Source organism: Bombina bombina, chromosome 2 (assembly GCF_027579735.1).
Source record: "Bombina bombina isolate aBomBom1 chromosome 2, aBomBom1.pri, whole genome shotgun sequence".
NCBI lineage: Eukaryota > Metazoa > Chordata > Amphibia > Anura > Bombinatoridae > Bombina > Bombina bombina.
In genome coordinates, this window is record NC_069500.1 from 1,109,307,237 (window position 1) to 1,109,324,225 (window position 16,989).

At 35.0% G+C, this 16,989-nt stretch overlaps 1 protein-coding gene across 1 annotated transcript; it reads right to left on the bottom strand.

Moving 5' to 3' along the window:
* Positions 1–704: 704 nt before the first annotated feature.
* FGG (fibrinogen gamma chain) lies at positions 705–8,434 on the bottom strand. The gene is made up of 9 exons (XM_053703761.1): positions 8,306–8,434; positions 7,944–8,006; positions 7,662–7,845; positions 5,693–5,783; positions 4,445–4,575; positions 3,323–3,456; positions 2,865–3,049; positions 1,368–1,645; positions 705–1,023 (listed from the first exon to the last, which is right to left on the bottom strand). The coding sequence occupies exons 1-9, from the start codon at positions 8,372–8,374 to the stop codon at positions 833–835; spliced, it is 1,326 nt and encodes a 441-aa protein (XP_053559736.1). The 5' UTR covers positions 8,375–8,434; the 3' UTR covers positions 705–832.
* Between the last annotated feature and the right edge of the window lie 8,555 nt (positions 8,435–16,989).

Here is a 16,989-nt window from a genome sequence, read left to right on the forward strand (position 1 = left end):
GAAAGTTGTTTAAAATGACATGCGCTATGTGAATCATGAAAGTTTTTTTTTAGACTTGACTGTCCCTTTAACTATGTTTTTAACCCTTTGCAGGAGTTAAACATATAGTTCTCTGCAAGCAACATTGCAATAATAAAATGTTCTTGCACAGAGCATTTTGTTATTGCTCTTTTATGTCCTTTAAGAAGGAAATCGACACAGATGCCTAATTGCCTTGGAGCTAAAAATAAATAATGCACTATGCCCAGGTGCAGTATTCCACAGTGTCTAGCAAAGCTTATTAAGGCAACTATTAGAATCAAGCAGGATATGTACTGTATAATGAAAGTGTTTAACAAATTCAGGTTCTTCATCTTTTGAAGCTTACACAAGGACATGGAAGTGTAGATATAGGTACTATACACCTCCAAAACATTGTGTGCATTTAGTGCATTTATCTAGCTGTCAAGGGTTAATAAATATGTGAGTGTATTTAGCTTAAGAGTTGCTGAGAAGTTAATTCAGCTCTATTCAACTGGATTGTGTTTTTAATTTTGTATGGCTGTTATATGAGGTATCAAAATATTACTCTATTGCAATAGTTATTTTATGGCATATCAAAATATTACTCCATTGCATTAACAGAGGTATATAATATATACAGCTGCACATAAATGTGTGCATAATATACTGTATATATACACATTTCATTGAAAGAAAGAATGTGGTGTACAACATTATTATTTTATTTAAAACAAGGTTGAATACAAATGAATGAAAAGAAGAAAACACATCTTGAAAACAAAAACACACACATAAATGTGTGATGTCATAAACAGAGAACATTGGATTTTTATATATCTCCTCGGGCATCAAATCCTGTCTTTTTGGACCCCGTGTATTGCTGTTCATCTGTTCCATATCTGTTAAGAGGAATAATTTTCATTGTTGTTTTCTTCAATGAGTACCATCTATTTCTCCATGTAGCCCAAATTATACCGTCATCATACTCAAACTCTTCTCCCTTTTTAGAATAAGCACCACCTGAAAAAATATGAAAAGAGTAATAAATGTGTGAGGTTTGTTTTACTTTAGTTAATCATTGGTTCCTTGCAAATGGGGTTACAGGTTGTTTGGGAATCATAATATGAGCTATAATATTATGTATTTGCTTTTACATTATCAGCAGCCCATTGTCAAATTTTCAGACTATCAGCAATTTAAGATTTATTAATTGAAGAATGGCAAAAAATGATTTTCCAAAACAGTGACCAACAGTATTTATGTTCATGAACTTTACATGAATGCATGAGAGCAATTTGCACCATTGTTTGGATATAACTATGTGATAAGCCTCCACAAAGGGATTCAAACACATATAAACTCACCTGGATAATATTTGCCATTGAGATGCCCAGCATGGCATCTATTCATCCACCAACCAGACCCATCTTGTTCAGCACAGTTTCCATCATACTTGTCATTGTCTTTGTCATAGGTACTGAACTGCATGCCATTGTGAGATGTGTAAAATTTGTCACTTGGATCATCTCCAAAGTCAAAACCATCAAAGGCATCTCCAGCTTCCCCTCCCATGAAGTAAGCATAGGTTAGTCGGTAATTGTCCTTTTCTGGATTCAGTCTGAATGTTGAGTAGTCAGCGGTGCTGAACAATGACAAAAATACATTTAATAATACATATACTGTATCTAAATATAATTGAGAAAAATTACTTATCATCCTTAACAAAAGATAGTACACAGTGTTTTCCCTATGGAGCACCAAACCTACTTATTATGAGTACAAATCTCAATATGTTTATATAATAATTTCTGTGATACTGTTATACAGTACTTGTGCCGATGTTGATGAGAGGTCAATATCGAGATGAGGGAACAACTATTAAAGTAGCATTTTAAAATGGTAAAAGTCAGGGAAGTAAATAATAATACTCTAAAACAAATCTGGGCTGCTTAAAGGGATAAAAAAAAAATCTGTGATTCAGACTCAGCAAAACGTTTTAAAAAGCTTATTTTGTGTGATATTCTTTGTTGAAGAGATACCTAGGTAGGTTTCTGGAGCATTACAAGGCAGGAAATAGTGCTGCCATCTAGTGCTCTTGTTGCCATATAGTGCTCCAAGCCCATGGAGGCTCCTGAGCTTACCTCCCCTGCTTTTCAACAAAGGATACCAAAATACATTTTATATTAGAAGAATATTAGATTGTTGTTTAAAACTGCACACTCTATCTCAATCATGAAAGACATTTTTGGGGTTTCATGTCACCTTAAAGTGAATGTCAATTTTTACCTTTTGTGTTATCTAGTCATTACCGCAATAAATTTATAATAAAAAGTGTATTTTATTGTTTATTATATATCTTGCATCTCGCTCATTCGCTTACCCGCTCCTCCCACTCATTGCTTCCTCATTTTCAACCAAATTACATAAACAGCGGTCCCACCCGCTGTTTACATATAGGCACTGCGCGCTCCCGTGACAATTTTACATTGTCAATTATAGGCACCAAAGATGAACGCATGCGCAATAAGGACATATTACGTAATGAGAAGAGGGTGGGTCCCCCCGTGGTTAGAGCCGTTATTGGCTATTGAGACATCAATCAAAAAGATGAGCAACAGAGCGCGAATGCCGGGCGGAGGACGGTTTAGCCGCAAATTGGTATAAATTTAGGGAAAATAAAGGTATACGTTTAGAAAATTTAAAATTGATGAATGAAACTCAGGTTTTTTATTGGTATTTGATAGACTGCTGTTTAGAACGAAGGCTGAGTTTACATTCACTTTAATGTCTAAAAATGAGAGCATAGGAGACAACATATGTTTTGTTAGAACAAGGATGACAATAATAATTATTTTAATTACCTCTTTTGATTGTTCCAGTCTTCAATCTCTATTCTTAAGACATAAGGGATGGTGGATTGTGTGCTCAGCAGATGTATCTTTTCATTACCAAGCCAGTATTCTGTAGTGTCATCTGGTGACAAGTATCCAAAACCTTCTTTGTATTGGACCCAGTTCTTATTAAAGTCCACACTGCCATCGTGTCTCTGGAAAAATACAGTTGAAATGCCCATGTTTACTCAATAAAAGTAAATTCAAGAAGCCCATATTTATTCAGAAGTGAGGTATGTTCCTAAATTCCCCAGTAATTTACAAAGCCTTCTATTGAGACAGATCTCTCTGATTTCTATAGACAGACTTGAACTATGAATTTCTAGTTGATCTTGGGAAATGGATAAACTGTTTGAACTTATCTTTAGTTTTAATTTGAACCTGAATTGTAGAATAAGCCCAGTCTTTAATGGTTTTTAGTCACTTACTCTTTGAAGATGAGTCCATGCGCTGCCAGATGGCAAAATTTCACAATATACAAGGAACTGTTGCTTTGATTTCAGAGGCTTCACATAGTATAAACCACTGGTTCTTGCACCTTTATTAGCAATTTCTTGGCAATCTAAAAGTTCAACAAATACATTTGCCATTAATGTAATATATATAATATTTTTCTTTCTTTCTTAACCAACATCTAATACACTTTTATTTTCTGTGTGGCTCTTAATCTTATGTATGGATCCACAAGCTAACTTGCACAGAGCTTGATTAGTAGATCACTGGTTTTCCAACCTGTCCTCAGCCCCCCTAACAGGCCAGATTTTGAGGATATCTGAATAAGAGAACAGGTAAAATAATCAGTTGATTAGTAAACCAGATTAACCTGCTCTCACCCAATGCAATCCGGAAAATCTGGTCACTTTGGGAGGCATGAGGACAGGTTTCAAAACCAGAGATGTAGATTTGCATACACTATTAAACTCAAATATCAATTATGCTAGAAAAAATATTATACATTGCAAAAATGACTGGTTTAAGAAAAAAAAAAGTAGCAGACACAATTAGTTTATATTGTTTTGGGTTTGTTTGTTACAAAAGGTAACTTCAGCCTCTCCAGCTTTACCGCTTCCTATTGTATTATTTACATCTAAATCACAAAAAGACTGATAAGCGTTAGTCAGTCAGCTGCATACAATAAAATGAAAGTTGGTAAAGCCGGCGAGACTGCAAAGCACTTAATATTATAAAGTGCAATAAATGGTCAGAAAATAGAATATGAAACTGAGGCATTATTTTTTAAAAATGCATTAAAAGAGCAATTCACTATAAAAAACAGTTTCTATCTATCAATCTATCATATTTATAATTTACCATATGAAATAATATGCTGAGACAAGGCTAATTCTATTTTTAACATTTAATTGAAGCATTTAATGTGGGTAAATTTCATAGATAATTAAGAATGATATTTATGTATAACACATGCTTTTACAATACCATATACTCCTTGACATATTGAGTACCAATTGGCATACTGTAACTGTGCTGTATGCAAGCTGTCTACATGGCTAACCAAAACTATAAATAAAGTATTCACCCTCATGATTTACCTTTTCCAGTTGCTTCCTGTATCTGAACAGTATCTCTACATGGCTGCTGGCATTGATTTTCTAACTGTGTGGTCTTCTGTTTCAGCAAAGAAATTTTATTTTTGTTTGAATTCAAGACTTCTTGTAGATATCTGCAAGCAGAAGACAGTTGTCGGTAAACATATCTATTCATTTCCACCAATGACAGGCATACACATATACGTTTATTTTGTGCTATATTATACAACAGAGATGAGTAACCAGTCTACTTAGAGCTAGATTATGAGTGGTGCGCTAAATGTTGCAGGCAAGCGATAAGGGGTATATTGCGGCTGATGGCTCCATGAGCGCATTGGAAGTAGCATGCGTATTACGAGCACTTGGTTAAACAAGATCAGGTTTGAGCACAAATATGGGTATTAGTTTTTCAACTTTTCGCTCTCCATTGAAGTCTAATGGGCAAACCTTTAACTTTCAAGTTGTAATATGTGCACTAGCCAACGCACATAAAAAGCCTACTGCTAGTGAAGTTAACATGCAAGCAAGAGTGCTAATTTGTGCTTCACTCGTAATTTTAGAAATACTGCTAATTACACATGAAATGTATACTCTACGTTATATGACGACAACCTTCAAAAAATGCTTAATTTAGTTATATGGTTTTGATGCATCTATGTTGCGCAGATCCAGAAATATATTTATACAAATCCCCCCTAATTTTATGCCTCCTGCAAATTATTTGCTTTAAAGGGAATATCAGTAGTATAAAGTACAAATTCTAGGAAAACGTCCGCTGGCAGCAGCATTTGCCTCTTTTCTGAGCCAGATTTCTTCTTGTGAAAGTGCAACAAAGAAAGATATGTGCAAATCCAGATCTTTGTGCATTGCACTTTCAAAAGAAAAAATCCAGCTCTGAAAAGGAGGCAAATGCCGCTGGCGACAGCCTTTTTATTCGGCATTTGTTTGCTAACGAAGTACAAGAATACACATGCTTATCTAATTTCCTCCCGGTTAAACAATTGGCATTGGATTATATATATATATATATATATATATATATATATATATATATATATATATATATATGTATATAAATAAATATATAAAGTAGTTCAACATGTTACATTTATGTCTATGGAACTATATTAAGAAGAATGTAAAAATCTAGAATATAAACACATACTTTATATAAATTGTAATTGCCTTTTTTGGCAACCGTTAAAAAATAAGACACATATACATACATGTATATAACTGGGCAACACTTACTGTATTTGTTCATCAAAGTAGACAACTGTTTTTTCATATCTTGTAATTTCCTCCAACATACCTCTTGACTTTTGTGTTAAAGGGTCTATATCTTATAAAGAATAAAAAGATAAAGTACACATTACAACTGAATTGAGTGCTACTCACAGAAAATTAGAACGCAGGAAATAAGATTGCAGTGCGCTTAAAGATACATTAAAGTGATAGAAAGGCCAAAACGGAAATGTACATGGGTGCATTTCAACTTGTAATAGAAACATTTATGCAAAATACTTCTATTAGCAAAAATGCTTCTAGTAAAATGTATTACTGTTTTCCAGCAGCATATGCACATATCCTTTAAAGGGGCCTGTGCACCAGTATTCAAACATCATGCCTAATCAGATAGCTGGCAGTGGTGTGTATTGCGTAATTTGTGGCATATAAGACACTGATTCTGTGAAAAGGTGGGTTGCTTAATTTCTGGTACACGGGCACTCACAGCATAAGTGCGTATGCTGCAAAAAAACAGTAATAACTTTTCTTAGAAGATTCAATTTCAAATTAAAATGAACCCATGCACATTTCAATTTTGACCTTTCTATACTTTTAAACACTTTTAAAAGTGTATAGTAAGAAATAAACTTTATTTATTTTGCCAACCTTTACTAGAATTTAATGATGCCTGGTAAAAATTATACTTTCCTTATTTATTTTTGTCAAATTTTCCTGCAATTTATCTCTGGCAGTTTGTTTTTTTTCTACTGCCCCTCATAGGCTGTAATGGAACTTGCTGACTTTCGATATTTACTATTTACTACACATTAATTTCTTGTTCAGTGTAAAAAAAATATTTGTATCTTTTTGTAATTGATCACAGTGGTGGATGAGATAAAGTCCCTGGACTGCAAAACAATTCCCATTTTGCTATTAAAATTAAAGTTAAAAATGGTTCAAAAATTGTGTGTATATCTTGTTTTAAATAAAGTTCTTAAAGAGATATAGATGCCAAAATTAAAGTTCAATGACATACATTTTCCAATAAAAAAACCTTTCCAGTTTACTTCTGATGTCAAATGTACTTATTAATTTGGGTATTTTTTGTTGAAAAATAGCTCTTTTCATTGACAGAATACATGAGAAGACTCAGGAGTGTGCTTGTGTGTTAAGCATTGTATGGCAGCTGTGTTTGCAACAATGTACACCATTGTTGTAAACACTGCATCCTTATAACACTCATGATGTGTATGCTTTTCAGCCTACCTAGATGTGCTCTCACAGAACATTTTATAGAAAGATATTAGGAGAAAGATGTAAACTGCATACTAAAATTAAATTGGAAAGTTTTTTTTTTGTGTTTAAAGGGATATGGAACCCCAAATTTTTCTTTCATAGTTCAGATAGTTTATACAATTTTAAACAACTTTCCAATTTACTTAAATTATCAATTTTGCTTCATTCTCTTGGTATCTTTTATTGAAGAAGCAGCAAAGCACTCCTAGGAGCTAACCAAACACATTTGCAAGCCAATGAAAATGGGCATACAAGTTCAGCCACCAATCAGCAGCTAGCTCAAAGCTCCTGCACCTATCTAGATATTCTTTTCAACAAAGGATAACAAGAGAATAAAACAAATTAGATAATAGAAGTAAATAGTTAAAATTGTATTCTCTATCTGAATCATGAAAGAAAAAAAAATAGTTTCATGAGACACACTATCAGAATCACGAAAAAGAGACTTTCTTCAGTGGAGTGCTTAAAGGGACATATATGTCAACATTAGATTCAGGCTTCAGCTACAGTGTGCAATTTGTAACATTTTTTTTTTTCAATGTACTTCATCTGTCAAACAATCTCTGAGTATTCCTTGTTGAAATATGGCTCCTTTCCCTGACAGAAAACCTAGGTAAACTCAGGAGCGTACTTTACATATATAAAAAGTGACTTTCTTGACACCACATTAATATACCTATTTACATGCAGTGCTTACTTTGTTGTCCTACAGGAGGAGCCTTCCCAATTACTTTGATGTCTTGCACCAAAATGTTTGTTTCGCTTGTGTGATTAGAAATTTGATTCAGAAGACTTTCAAGATACTGTAAATCTGTATCTACATCAGATTGATATTTGTTTAAAAACTCTGAGACCCCACATGTCGTTGGGCAATATTCTCCCTGTAAATCAATATAAAATATTAGATATTTTGTATAAAATGAAACAGTAAAATTAATTAAAAGAAATTGATATATATTTAAAAATCAAAAATACTTACAAATCGCTCATCTAAGATGCAGCAGCTATTTTTGTCTGCTTTTAGAATTTGTGGCTGCGAAATCTGCAACGGCATTGAAAGTATTCAATCAGGTTATAATGTAAAGGTACAATTAACATTTAGGTTATAAAAAGAGTATTTTTATTACAGTATATTCCCAATCCAAAGGACAGAAATAAGAACCAAGCTAAAGAATTATAATATTGTTTAACATGTGAATAAATAATCAAGACTAATAACTCCAAAAGCAATTCAAGGCAATTGAATCTATTTTCTAGTTGCTATTCATTTTATACAGATGCATTCAATGCTCTTTTTCCTGCCCATTCACACACTACAGGGTATTTGAATAGTTTACTCACTACATAGGTGCTTGAGAACAGAAGTATGGACTGAAACAATAGTAAACTTCTCTTCGTTAATGGCAACATTGTGGCAGGTCCTGGGTGTCCTGCACCTTTTCAGATGATGCTTCACAAATTAAGTACTCCTGTTTGTGACCTGCCATTATATGGGCGCTTTTTGGTCAGCAGCAAAAAGTGGGCAGGTGCTGATCAAAGGTCAAGTAATTGCAAAATGGGTGGAGCTACCAAAAATTGAGGACCCCCCCTAGTCCTAAAGAACATGAGTCATATCACTACGAACTTCTAACCACTGAGAACATTAACTGTTTGTTGTTTCTACAATACCACTATCTAACCTCTGAGTGCTTAAAGGGCAAGCAATCCCTTTGTTATCTCAAAAATATAATTACTATCATTAAAACTATATTCATTAGGATACAGTTAATTATTTTACAAATTATTTTTATGTGTTAGACTTTTCATTTATTTTCTTAATATGCAAAGTACAAGCTACATTATCATACTGCTCACTTTCAAAACAATTTCATACTGACTATATATTTGTTAATATATATAAAAATAATAGATAGATAGATAGATAGATAGATAGATAGATAGATAGATAGATAGATAGATAGATAGATAGATAGATAGACAGAGGGAGAGACAGAAAGAATGAGGGACAGATTATTGATTGATAGATAGATAGATAGATAGATAGATAGATAGATAGATAGATAGATAAACAGACAGTCAGACAGATAGAGTTGGTAAAAAGTAATTTTAATTGACTTTGTACAGTTTTAAGCATTTTTACTGACTTTGCACTGTTTAAATAGAGGGAAAACAGTTTAAAAAAAAACAACAACAAAAAATATTCCAAGTATTCAGATGTTATTTTAATAAAGATAATCAAACTTGGTCAAACTTGTCGGTCTTTTTAATTTTAAAAATTATTTTCTGAGAATAAATTGTCTAAAATTTACTTAAAGGTTTACTGACGTCTGACATCTTATGCCAGACAAGTCGGCTGGACAGTTTTGTCTTTCCAATAGACTCATAAGTAAAATTCCTGCAAAAGATATTCCTCAGACAAGACTACCAAAACCCTTTTATTTTCAGGCTTTTTTGTGTGTGTGTGTCTGTATGTGTGTATATGTGTGTATGTGTGTGTATGTGTGTGTCTGTATGTGTATGTGTGTGTCTGTATGTGTATGTGTGTGTGTATATGCGTGTTTGTGTGTTTATGTGCGTGTGTCTGTATGTGTGTATGTGTGTGTATATGCGTGTGTGTGTATGTCTGTATGTGTGTGTGCATGTGTGTATATATGCTTGTGTGTGTATGTGTTTGTGTGTGTGTATAAGTGTGTGTATATGTGTGTGTGTGTATGTCTGTATGTGTGTATATATGCGTGTGTGTGTATGTGTTTGTGTTTGAGTGTTTGTATATATGTGTGTGTATATGCGTGTGTGTATGTGTGTGTATATGCATGTGTGTGTATGTCTGTATGTGTGTGTATATATGCGTGTTTGTGTGTTTGTATATATATATTTGTGTGTGTCTGTATGTATGTGTGTGTATATACGGGTGTATGTGTGTGTATATGCCTGTATGTGTGTGTGTGTATATATATGTGTGTGTGTGTGTATACTGTATATATGTGTGTCTGTGTATATGTGTGTGTATATGCGTGTGTGTATGTCTGTATGTGTGTGTGCATGTGTGTATATATGCGTGTGTGTGTATGTGTTTGTGTGTGTGTATGTGTGTGTGTCTGTATACGTGTGTGTATGTATGTGTGTATATGCGTGTGTGTGACTGTGTATATGCGTGTGTTTGTATATGCGTGTGTGTGTGTATATGCGTGTGTATGCATGTTTTTGTGTGTGTGTATGTGTTTGTGTGTGTGTGCTGCATTTAATTCTGGTCACCCTACTTCCCCCAACCCTGGTTTTCCCTGCAATTGTGGGTCCTTGGTTACTGATAATTTAACCACACTACTTATAAGAGTGCTCAGCTTTAGTTAGACCAGACTCTCTCCACCATCACAATTTCATCAACTATGCAGTCAAGGCCCTTGAACTTTCTGCAAATCCTGTTGTGTTCCATTATGCATTAGATTTATTTTTATTCATATTCTCCCTCTAAATATAAAAGTACAGTAAACACCTTGCAATTACAAGACATTTATGATATCTTACTATACAAATGATATATAAGCCAAGACTAAACAATAAAAAAAAGAATTAACATTATGTTTGCTGTAATTATTTTCATTTGACAAACTCCACTCACATCATGCCTTATTTGAAAGAGCCAATCCAGGCTTTAGTTTTCAGACATAAATTATAGCTACGGTCAATATGTTAGCATAAAGTTTATTGTTTTACTGTTGGCATCTGATGAAACTACTTAGTAGCAGATATGTAGCAGAGTTAGCACTGGGAAGACTGCTGTGTGCATTTGCAGTTTTGAGAATTTGTAAATCCACTGTTTTCAGAGCTAAATTATGTGAAAAGGGGGCAAAATGAATTATAAAAATGTGCAAAGTTGTTTAACTGTATAAAAAAACATTGTGTACTGTCCCTTTAAGCTTATTTGAACAGCATCTGCATTATCCATTTAATGTATAGGCAAGAAAAACTCCTAGTTTAAACTTTAGCCATCAACTTCATCCATAGAGATAACTTTCATTTTTATCATAGAAATCATATTTATTTTCTTGTCCAGCTATTTGAAAAGCTTCCAGCCAGTCACCTAACTTAAAGGGACATTAAACACTAAATAAATGCTAGATAGAATGAAGCATTCAAAGAAAGGATTAGTCTGAGAATAACTTGTAGGTGTATATTGTAAAGTTTCATTAGCTGTTTAAATAGTGACAAAATATGTGTAAAGTTTAAGGGGGATATTTATCAAAGGTCTGGTGGACCTGATCCGACAGCGCAGATCAGGTCCGCCAGACCTCGCTGAATGCTGAGAGCAATACACTCTCCGTATTCAGCATTGCAGCTCTTGTGAGCTGCTGGTGCAACGCTGCCCCTGCAGATTTGCAGTCAATCGGCAGCCAGAAAGGGGGTGTCAATCAACCCGATCGTACTCGATCATGTTGAATTGCGGAAATGTCTGTCCGCCTGCTCAGAGCAGGCGGACAGGGTTATGGAGCAGCGGTCCTGCTTCATAACTGATGTTTCTGGCGAGACTGCTGGAGCTTGATAAATGGGTCCCTAAATGTCAATAAAACAATGAGAGCTGCCATGTTGTAACTTAGGTAACCTTCTCTGCTGTGGCCAATTAGGGACAGTTATAAATAGGTCACTAGAGTGTGCAGCCAATGACTGTGTGGAATACAACAGTGTTCTGCACTTCCATATCTAACAGGAACTGAAATGTTCACAATTTCAGAATGGAATTACAGGAAAAGAGACTAAATAAATAATTACAGCATATTGCAGACTTTTTTATATATATACGATTAATCATTTTATATAACTATCTCAAAGTGTTTAATATCCCCAGGAACATGAAACCCAGATTGTTTTCTTTCATTTTTCAAAAAGAGAACACAATTTAAAAAAAGTTTCCAATTTACTTCTATTATCAAATTTGCTTTGTTCTCAAGTTATTCTTTGTTGAAGAGATGTGTGGAGCTCTACATGACAGGAAATAGTGCTGCCATCTAGGGCTCTTGCTAATGTGTAACATTGTTGCAAGATTGCTGCCATATAGTGCTGCAGACATGTACACAAAACTACACAATCCTAAACCTACTTTCCTGTTTTTTAACAAAGAATAACAAGAAAACAAAGGAAATTTGATAATAGAAGTTGTTTAAAATTGTATGTTCTATCTGAATCATGAAAGAAAAATGGCAGATGCAGGGCTGGCTCAAAACATTGTGCTGCCTGGGTCCGAGATCAAAATGACGCCCCCGCCCCCCGCCGCGATCCCCCACTGCACTATTTACAGCCTGTGTGCACTGCAGATATTAAACTTTGAAACATATATTGTGGATATCTGAGGTTTCAGTGTAGCCAGTACTAATTGCTTGATATTAAAGGGACATGAAGCCACACATTTTTCTTTGATGGCTCAGATAGAGCATACAATTTCCAGTAGACTTCTAATATCACATTTACCTTCTTCTTTCAGGAGCCTGCATGTGTTTACAGCACTGTATGGCAGTCATTTTGCAGCAATGTGCCTTTAACAATGTTACACACATTTAAGCAATAAATGACAGCAGTGTTAGCACAATTTTTAAATTAAAAAGCAATGAAGCAAAACAGCTGCCAAATAGTGCTACAGACTTTTACATGCTTCTGAGCCTACTAACATATGCTATACAACAAAGGATACCCTGAGAAAGAAGTTAAATTAATAAGAGGAGCTTCTTGGATTCTTCCTGAAACAAAAATATTTGTTTTTATGTCCCTTTTAAATATATATTGTTTTTATTATTTTTTAAATAAATTAATTTATTTTTATTTTTTCTGGCAGGGGTAAAAATACTTACTAATGTTGCATAGCTAATTTCCATATGACACAAGTTGTAAAATCAGCCGCAATGAGAAACAGGTGGCACGTGTTCTGCATTAGGAGTAATTTGACCAATAAGATGAGTAGTTAAATACAGTTAGGCATAAAAAAGTCTACTTGTGCAAATGATGTAAATAATGCTTGAATGTTTCCGGACCATACTCCAGTAATATTGTGTTCAGTGGGATAACACATGAAAATCTTGTAAAATGTAACTAACATTTCCCAGAGAAATGCAGCCTTGGGAAAGATTCTATGCAGGCTGACATCTCATGCTGTTGGGGATGCCTGTTACAGGTTAATATAAAAAAAATGTATTATTTCATGCTTAAAGATTCCAAGCCCAGTCTGTTAATATAAAGTAATTTGTGCTTAAGAAAGCAAATAGAGCGCTTTGCTTTTTGTGCTACAAGTGCTGTGAATGCAAATAAACAGTGAACGGTTTTGAAAAACAAAAAGGCAAGCAGACATAACGGGGTCAAGCTCAACAAGTCTTCAAGAGATGTTTATTAATATGAATTAAACTCCTAAAAAAAAAGCGTTGTCAGGTTATGAATTTAAGCTTCACAAAAAACAGGTGCGCAATCCGGCATGGATATGGATATTTTCCAGATTACGGGGTTTTACATCTCCTCGCTTGCAATCAGAGTGGCCACTCACCTCTGACAACTACCGCCCACCCCTCTCAACAGAAGCCCGCGTGCAGGTTGTTTGTAACCATATGCTGTGTGGCTTTCTGCATCACGTGGACACCGCAATAAACTTTTGGGGTTCAAGACAGAGCCTCAGCAGGCGGCAGGTGTAGCATGATCATGCGGTCAGTCAGCAATCTGGAGCCGCTGTCATGCTGCTGCCACCTGCTGTATCAAGTTGTGAGTGTTTCCTCCTCAAGAGGATACAGAGTGAAGGAGCGGTCCGTTTGGATCTCACAGAAGTGCCGCCCCCTGTTGAGTGCCGCCTGGGCCATTGGACCCACTTGGTCCCATGGTTGAGCCGGCCCTGCGCACATGCTTGGAAAAAAAACAAGGAATCTTCAAAATGAGTGTGACAAATTGTTAGCGTGCATGTTTCCAGCTCATTGGAGATCTCTGACGTGTTTTTTTTTCTTTCTTACTTTTTTAATCTGTCAAAGATTATATCAAAATGTCCTAAACCTGCACAACTCATATCGTGTAAATTAAATCTTATCTATCCACAAGAACATATTTTTCCTTTAAAAATTATTATTATACTTTATTTATGAAGCGCCAACCTATTCTGCAGCGCTGACCATGGATACAATTCATTTAAATAAAACAATTATATAAAACTTGTAAGAGACAGGACAAGAAATGAACTGTAATAAACTCTAAAATGTCCTTTAGGTGCAGCAAGGGTAAAAACTACTTTTATGCCCCTAAAGTAAGACTGGTGTCAGTCACATGAGTGTATTTAACAGAATGCATTCAATATGACAGTACCTTTACTCTGTTTGTTCTACATGTGGGCCTGTATGCTTAGAGTGTGCAGTTGTTTGGGCATCTTCATTAAATACACAACTTATCTTTCAGTTAACATTTGCTTATTGATAGTGTTGTGATACAGCAGCACTGCTGACTTTGTCACATAAATACATCTTGAGCTCCTGAATCTACTCTTCAAAAAGGAATACCAAGACTATGAAGCAAAATTGATAATAGAAATACATTTGAAAGTTGCATACTTCATTTTGACTTTACTGTCCCTTTAATAATGCTTATTTTAACAGTATCTCTGCCATCCCTTCAAGGCATTATTATCCCTTAACTTCAACTTTAGCAATTAACTTGTTTTTATCCATAGAGTAATGCTCACAGATTGTGAATTATGATAAATGGAACAGTTTAGGAGGCCCATTTATCAAGCTCCGAAAGGAGCTTGGGGGCCCGTGTTTCTGTCGAGTCTTCAGACTCGCCAGAAACAGCAGTTATGAAGCAGCGGTCTAAAGACCGCTGCTCCATATCCCTGTCCGCCTGCTCTGATGATGCGGACAGAGATCGCCACAATTCAACCTGATCGAGTACGATCGGGTTAATTGACACCCACCTGCTGGCGTATTGCTCTCCGCATTCAGCAATGTCTGTCGGACCTGATCTGCACTGTCGGATCAGGTCCGACAGACATTTGATAAATAGGCCTCTAGGGCTAGATTATGAGTGGAGCACAAATTAGCGCTCGGGCTCGCGCGTTAACTTTGCCAGACGGAGGTTTTTTGCATGCGTTGGGTTGTGATCGTATTTCAATTTGAAAGTAAAAAGTTTGTGCACAAGCGTAAACCTGGCACGTGCAAAAAAAATCGCAACATATCCCATAGACTTCAATGGAGCACAAAAACTGCAAAAGAAAACACCCAAACTTGCGCACTATCCTGACTGCATATATTCAAGAGTGCTAAACCCAACATGAAATATTAATATTTCACATTCCAATGTTCTTCACATAGCATAAAATGTTCTATTTATTTTTAAATATATATATATATATATATATATATATATATATAACTATACCTATATATTGATTCCTCTATATGTTACATAAACAGTATCAGATATATATAGAAATATATATTTAATAATAAAAAGTACATGATTTTTTATGTGAAGAACATAGGTATGTAAAATATGCGTTTTGTGCATTGTGTTTCGCGATTTAGATTTTAACACGGTTGGGTTAACGCACATGAAAACTTAGTATTCTTAAGGCGTGTTATTGAAATATTACATATAAATTATTTTAAAAGGTAATAAAAAAATATTAAAAATGATTAAACATACTGTAAATATTCTAAATAATCCATAGAATATATCTATATTTTTTACAGTATGGTTTATCATTTGTAATAATTTTTATTAATTTTTTAAATATTTGATACGTGATATTTCAATAATGCGCCTTAAGAATACTAAGTTTTCATGTGCACAAAACCTATGTGTTAAACTTGATGCGCAAAACACATATTTTACATTCCTACAGTATATTTATATTCATTAAAAAGGACATCATCCTGTAAGTGAAGAATATTGGAATGTGAAATATGTACCGTAAATATACAGTAAAATACATAAATATTTAAATACTTATGTACACACACACACATATATATATACAGGGAGTGCAGAATTATTAGGCAAGTTGTATTTTTGAGGATTAATTTTATTATTGAACAACAACCATGTTCTCAATGAACCCAAAAAACTCATTAATATCAAAGCTGAATATTTTTGGAAGTAGTTTTTAGTTTGTTTTTAGTTTTAGCTATTTTAGGGGGATATCTGTGTGTGCAGGTGACTATTACTGTGCATAATTATTAGGCAACTTAACAAAAAACAAATATATACCCATTTCAATTATTTATTTTTACCAGTGAAACCAATATAGCATCTCAACATTCACAAATATACATTTCTGACATTCAAAAACAAAACAAAAACAAATCAGTTACCAATATAGACACCTTTCTTTGCAAGGACACTCAAAAGCCTGCCATCCATGGATTCTGTCAGTGTTTTGATCTGTTCACCATCAACATTGCGTGCAGTAGCAACCACAGCCTCCCAGACACTGTTCAGAGAGGTGTACTGTTTTCCCTCCTTGTAAATCTCACATTTGATGATGGACCACAGGTTCTCAATGGGGTTCAGATCAGGTGAACAAGGAGGCCATGTCATTAGATTTTCTTTTTTTATACCCTTTCTTGCCAGCAACGCTGTGGAGTATTTGGACGCGTGTGATGGAGCATTGTCCTGCATGAAAATCATGTTTTTCTTGACGGATGCAGACTTCTTGCTGTACCACTGCTTGAAGAAGGTGTCTTCCAGAAACTGGCAGTAGGACTTGGAGTTGAGCTTGACTCCATCCTCAACCCGAAAAGGCCCCACAAGCTAATCTTTGATGATACCAGCCCAAACCAGTACTCCACCTCCACCTTGCTGGCGTCTGAGTCGGACTGGAGCTCTCTGCCCTTTACCAATCCAGCCACGGGCCCATCCATCTGGCCCATCAAGACTCACTCTCATTTCATCAGTCCATAAAACCTTAGAAAAATCAGTCTTGAGATATTTCTTGGCCCAGTCTTGACGTTTCAGCTTGTGTGTCTTGTTCAGTGGTGGTCGTCTTTCAGCCTTTCTTACCTTGGCCATGT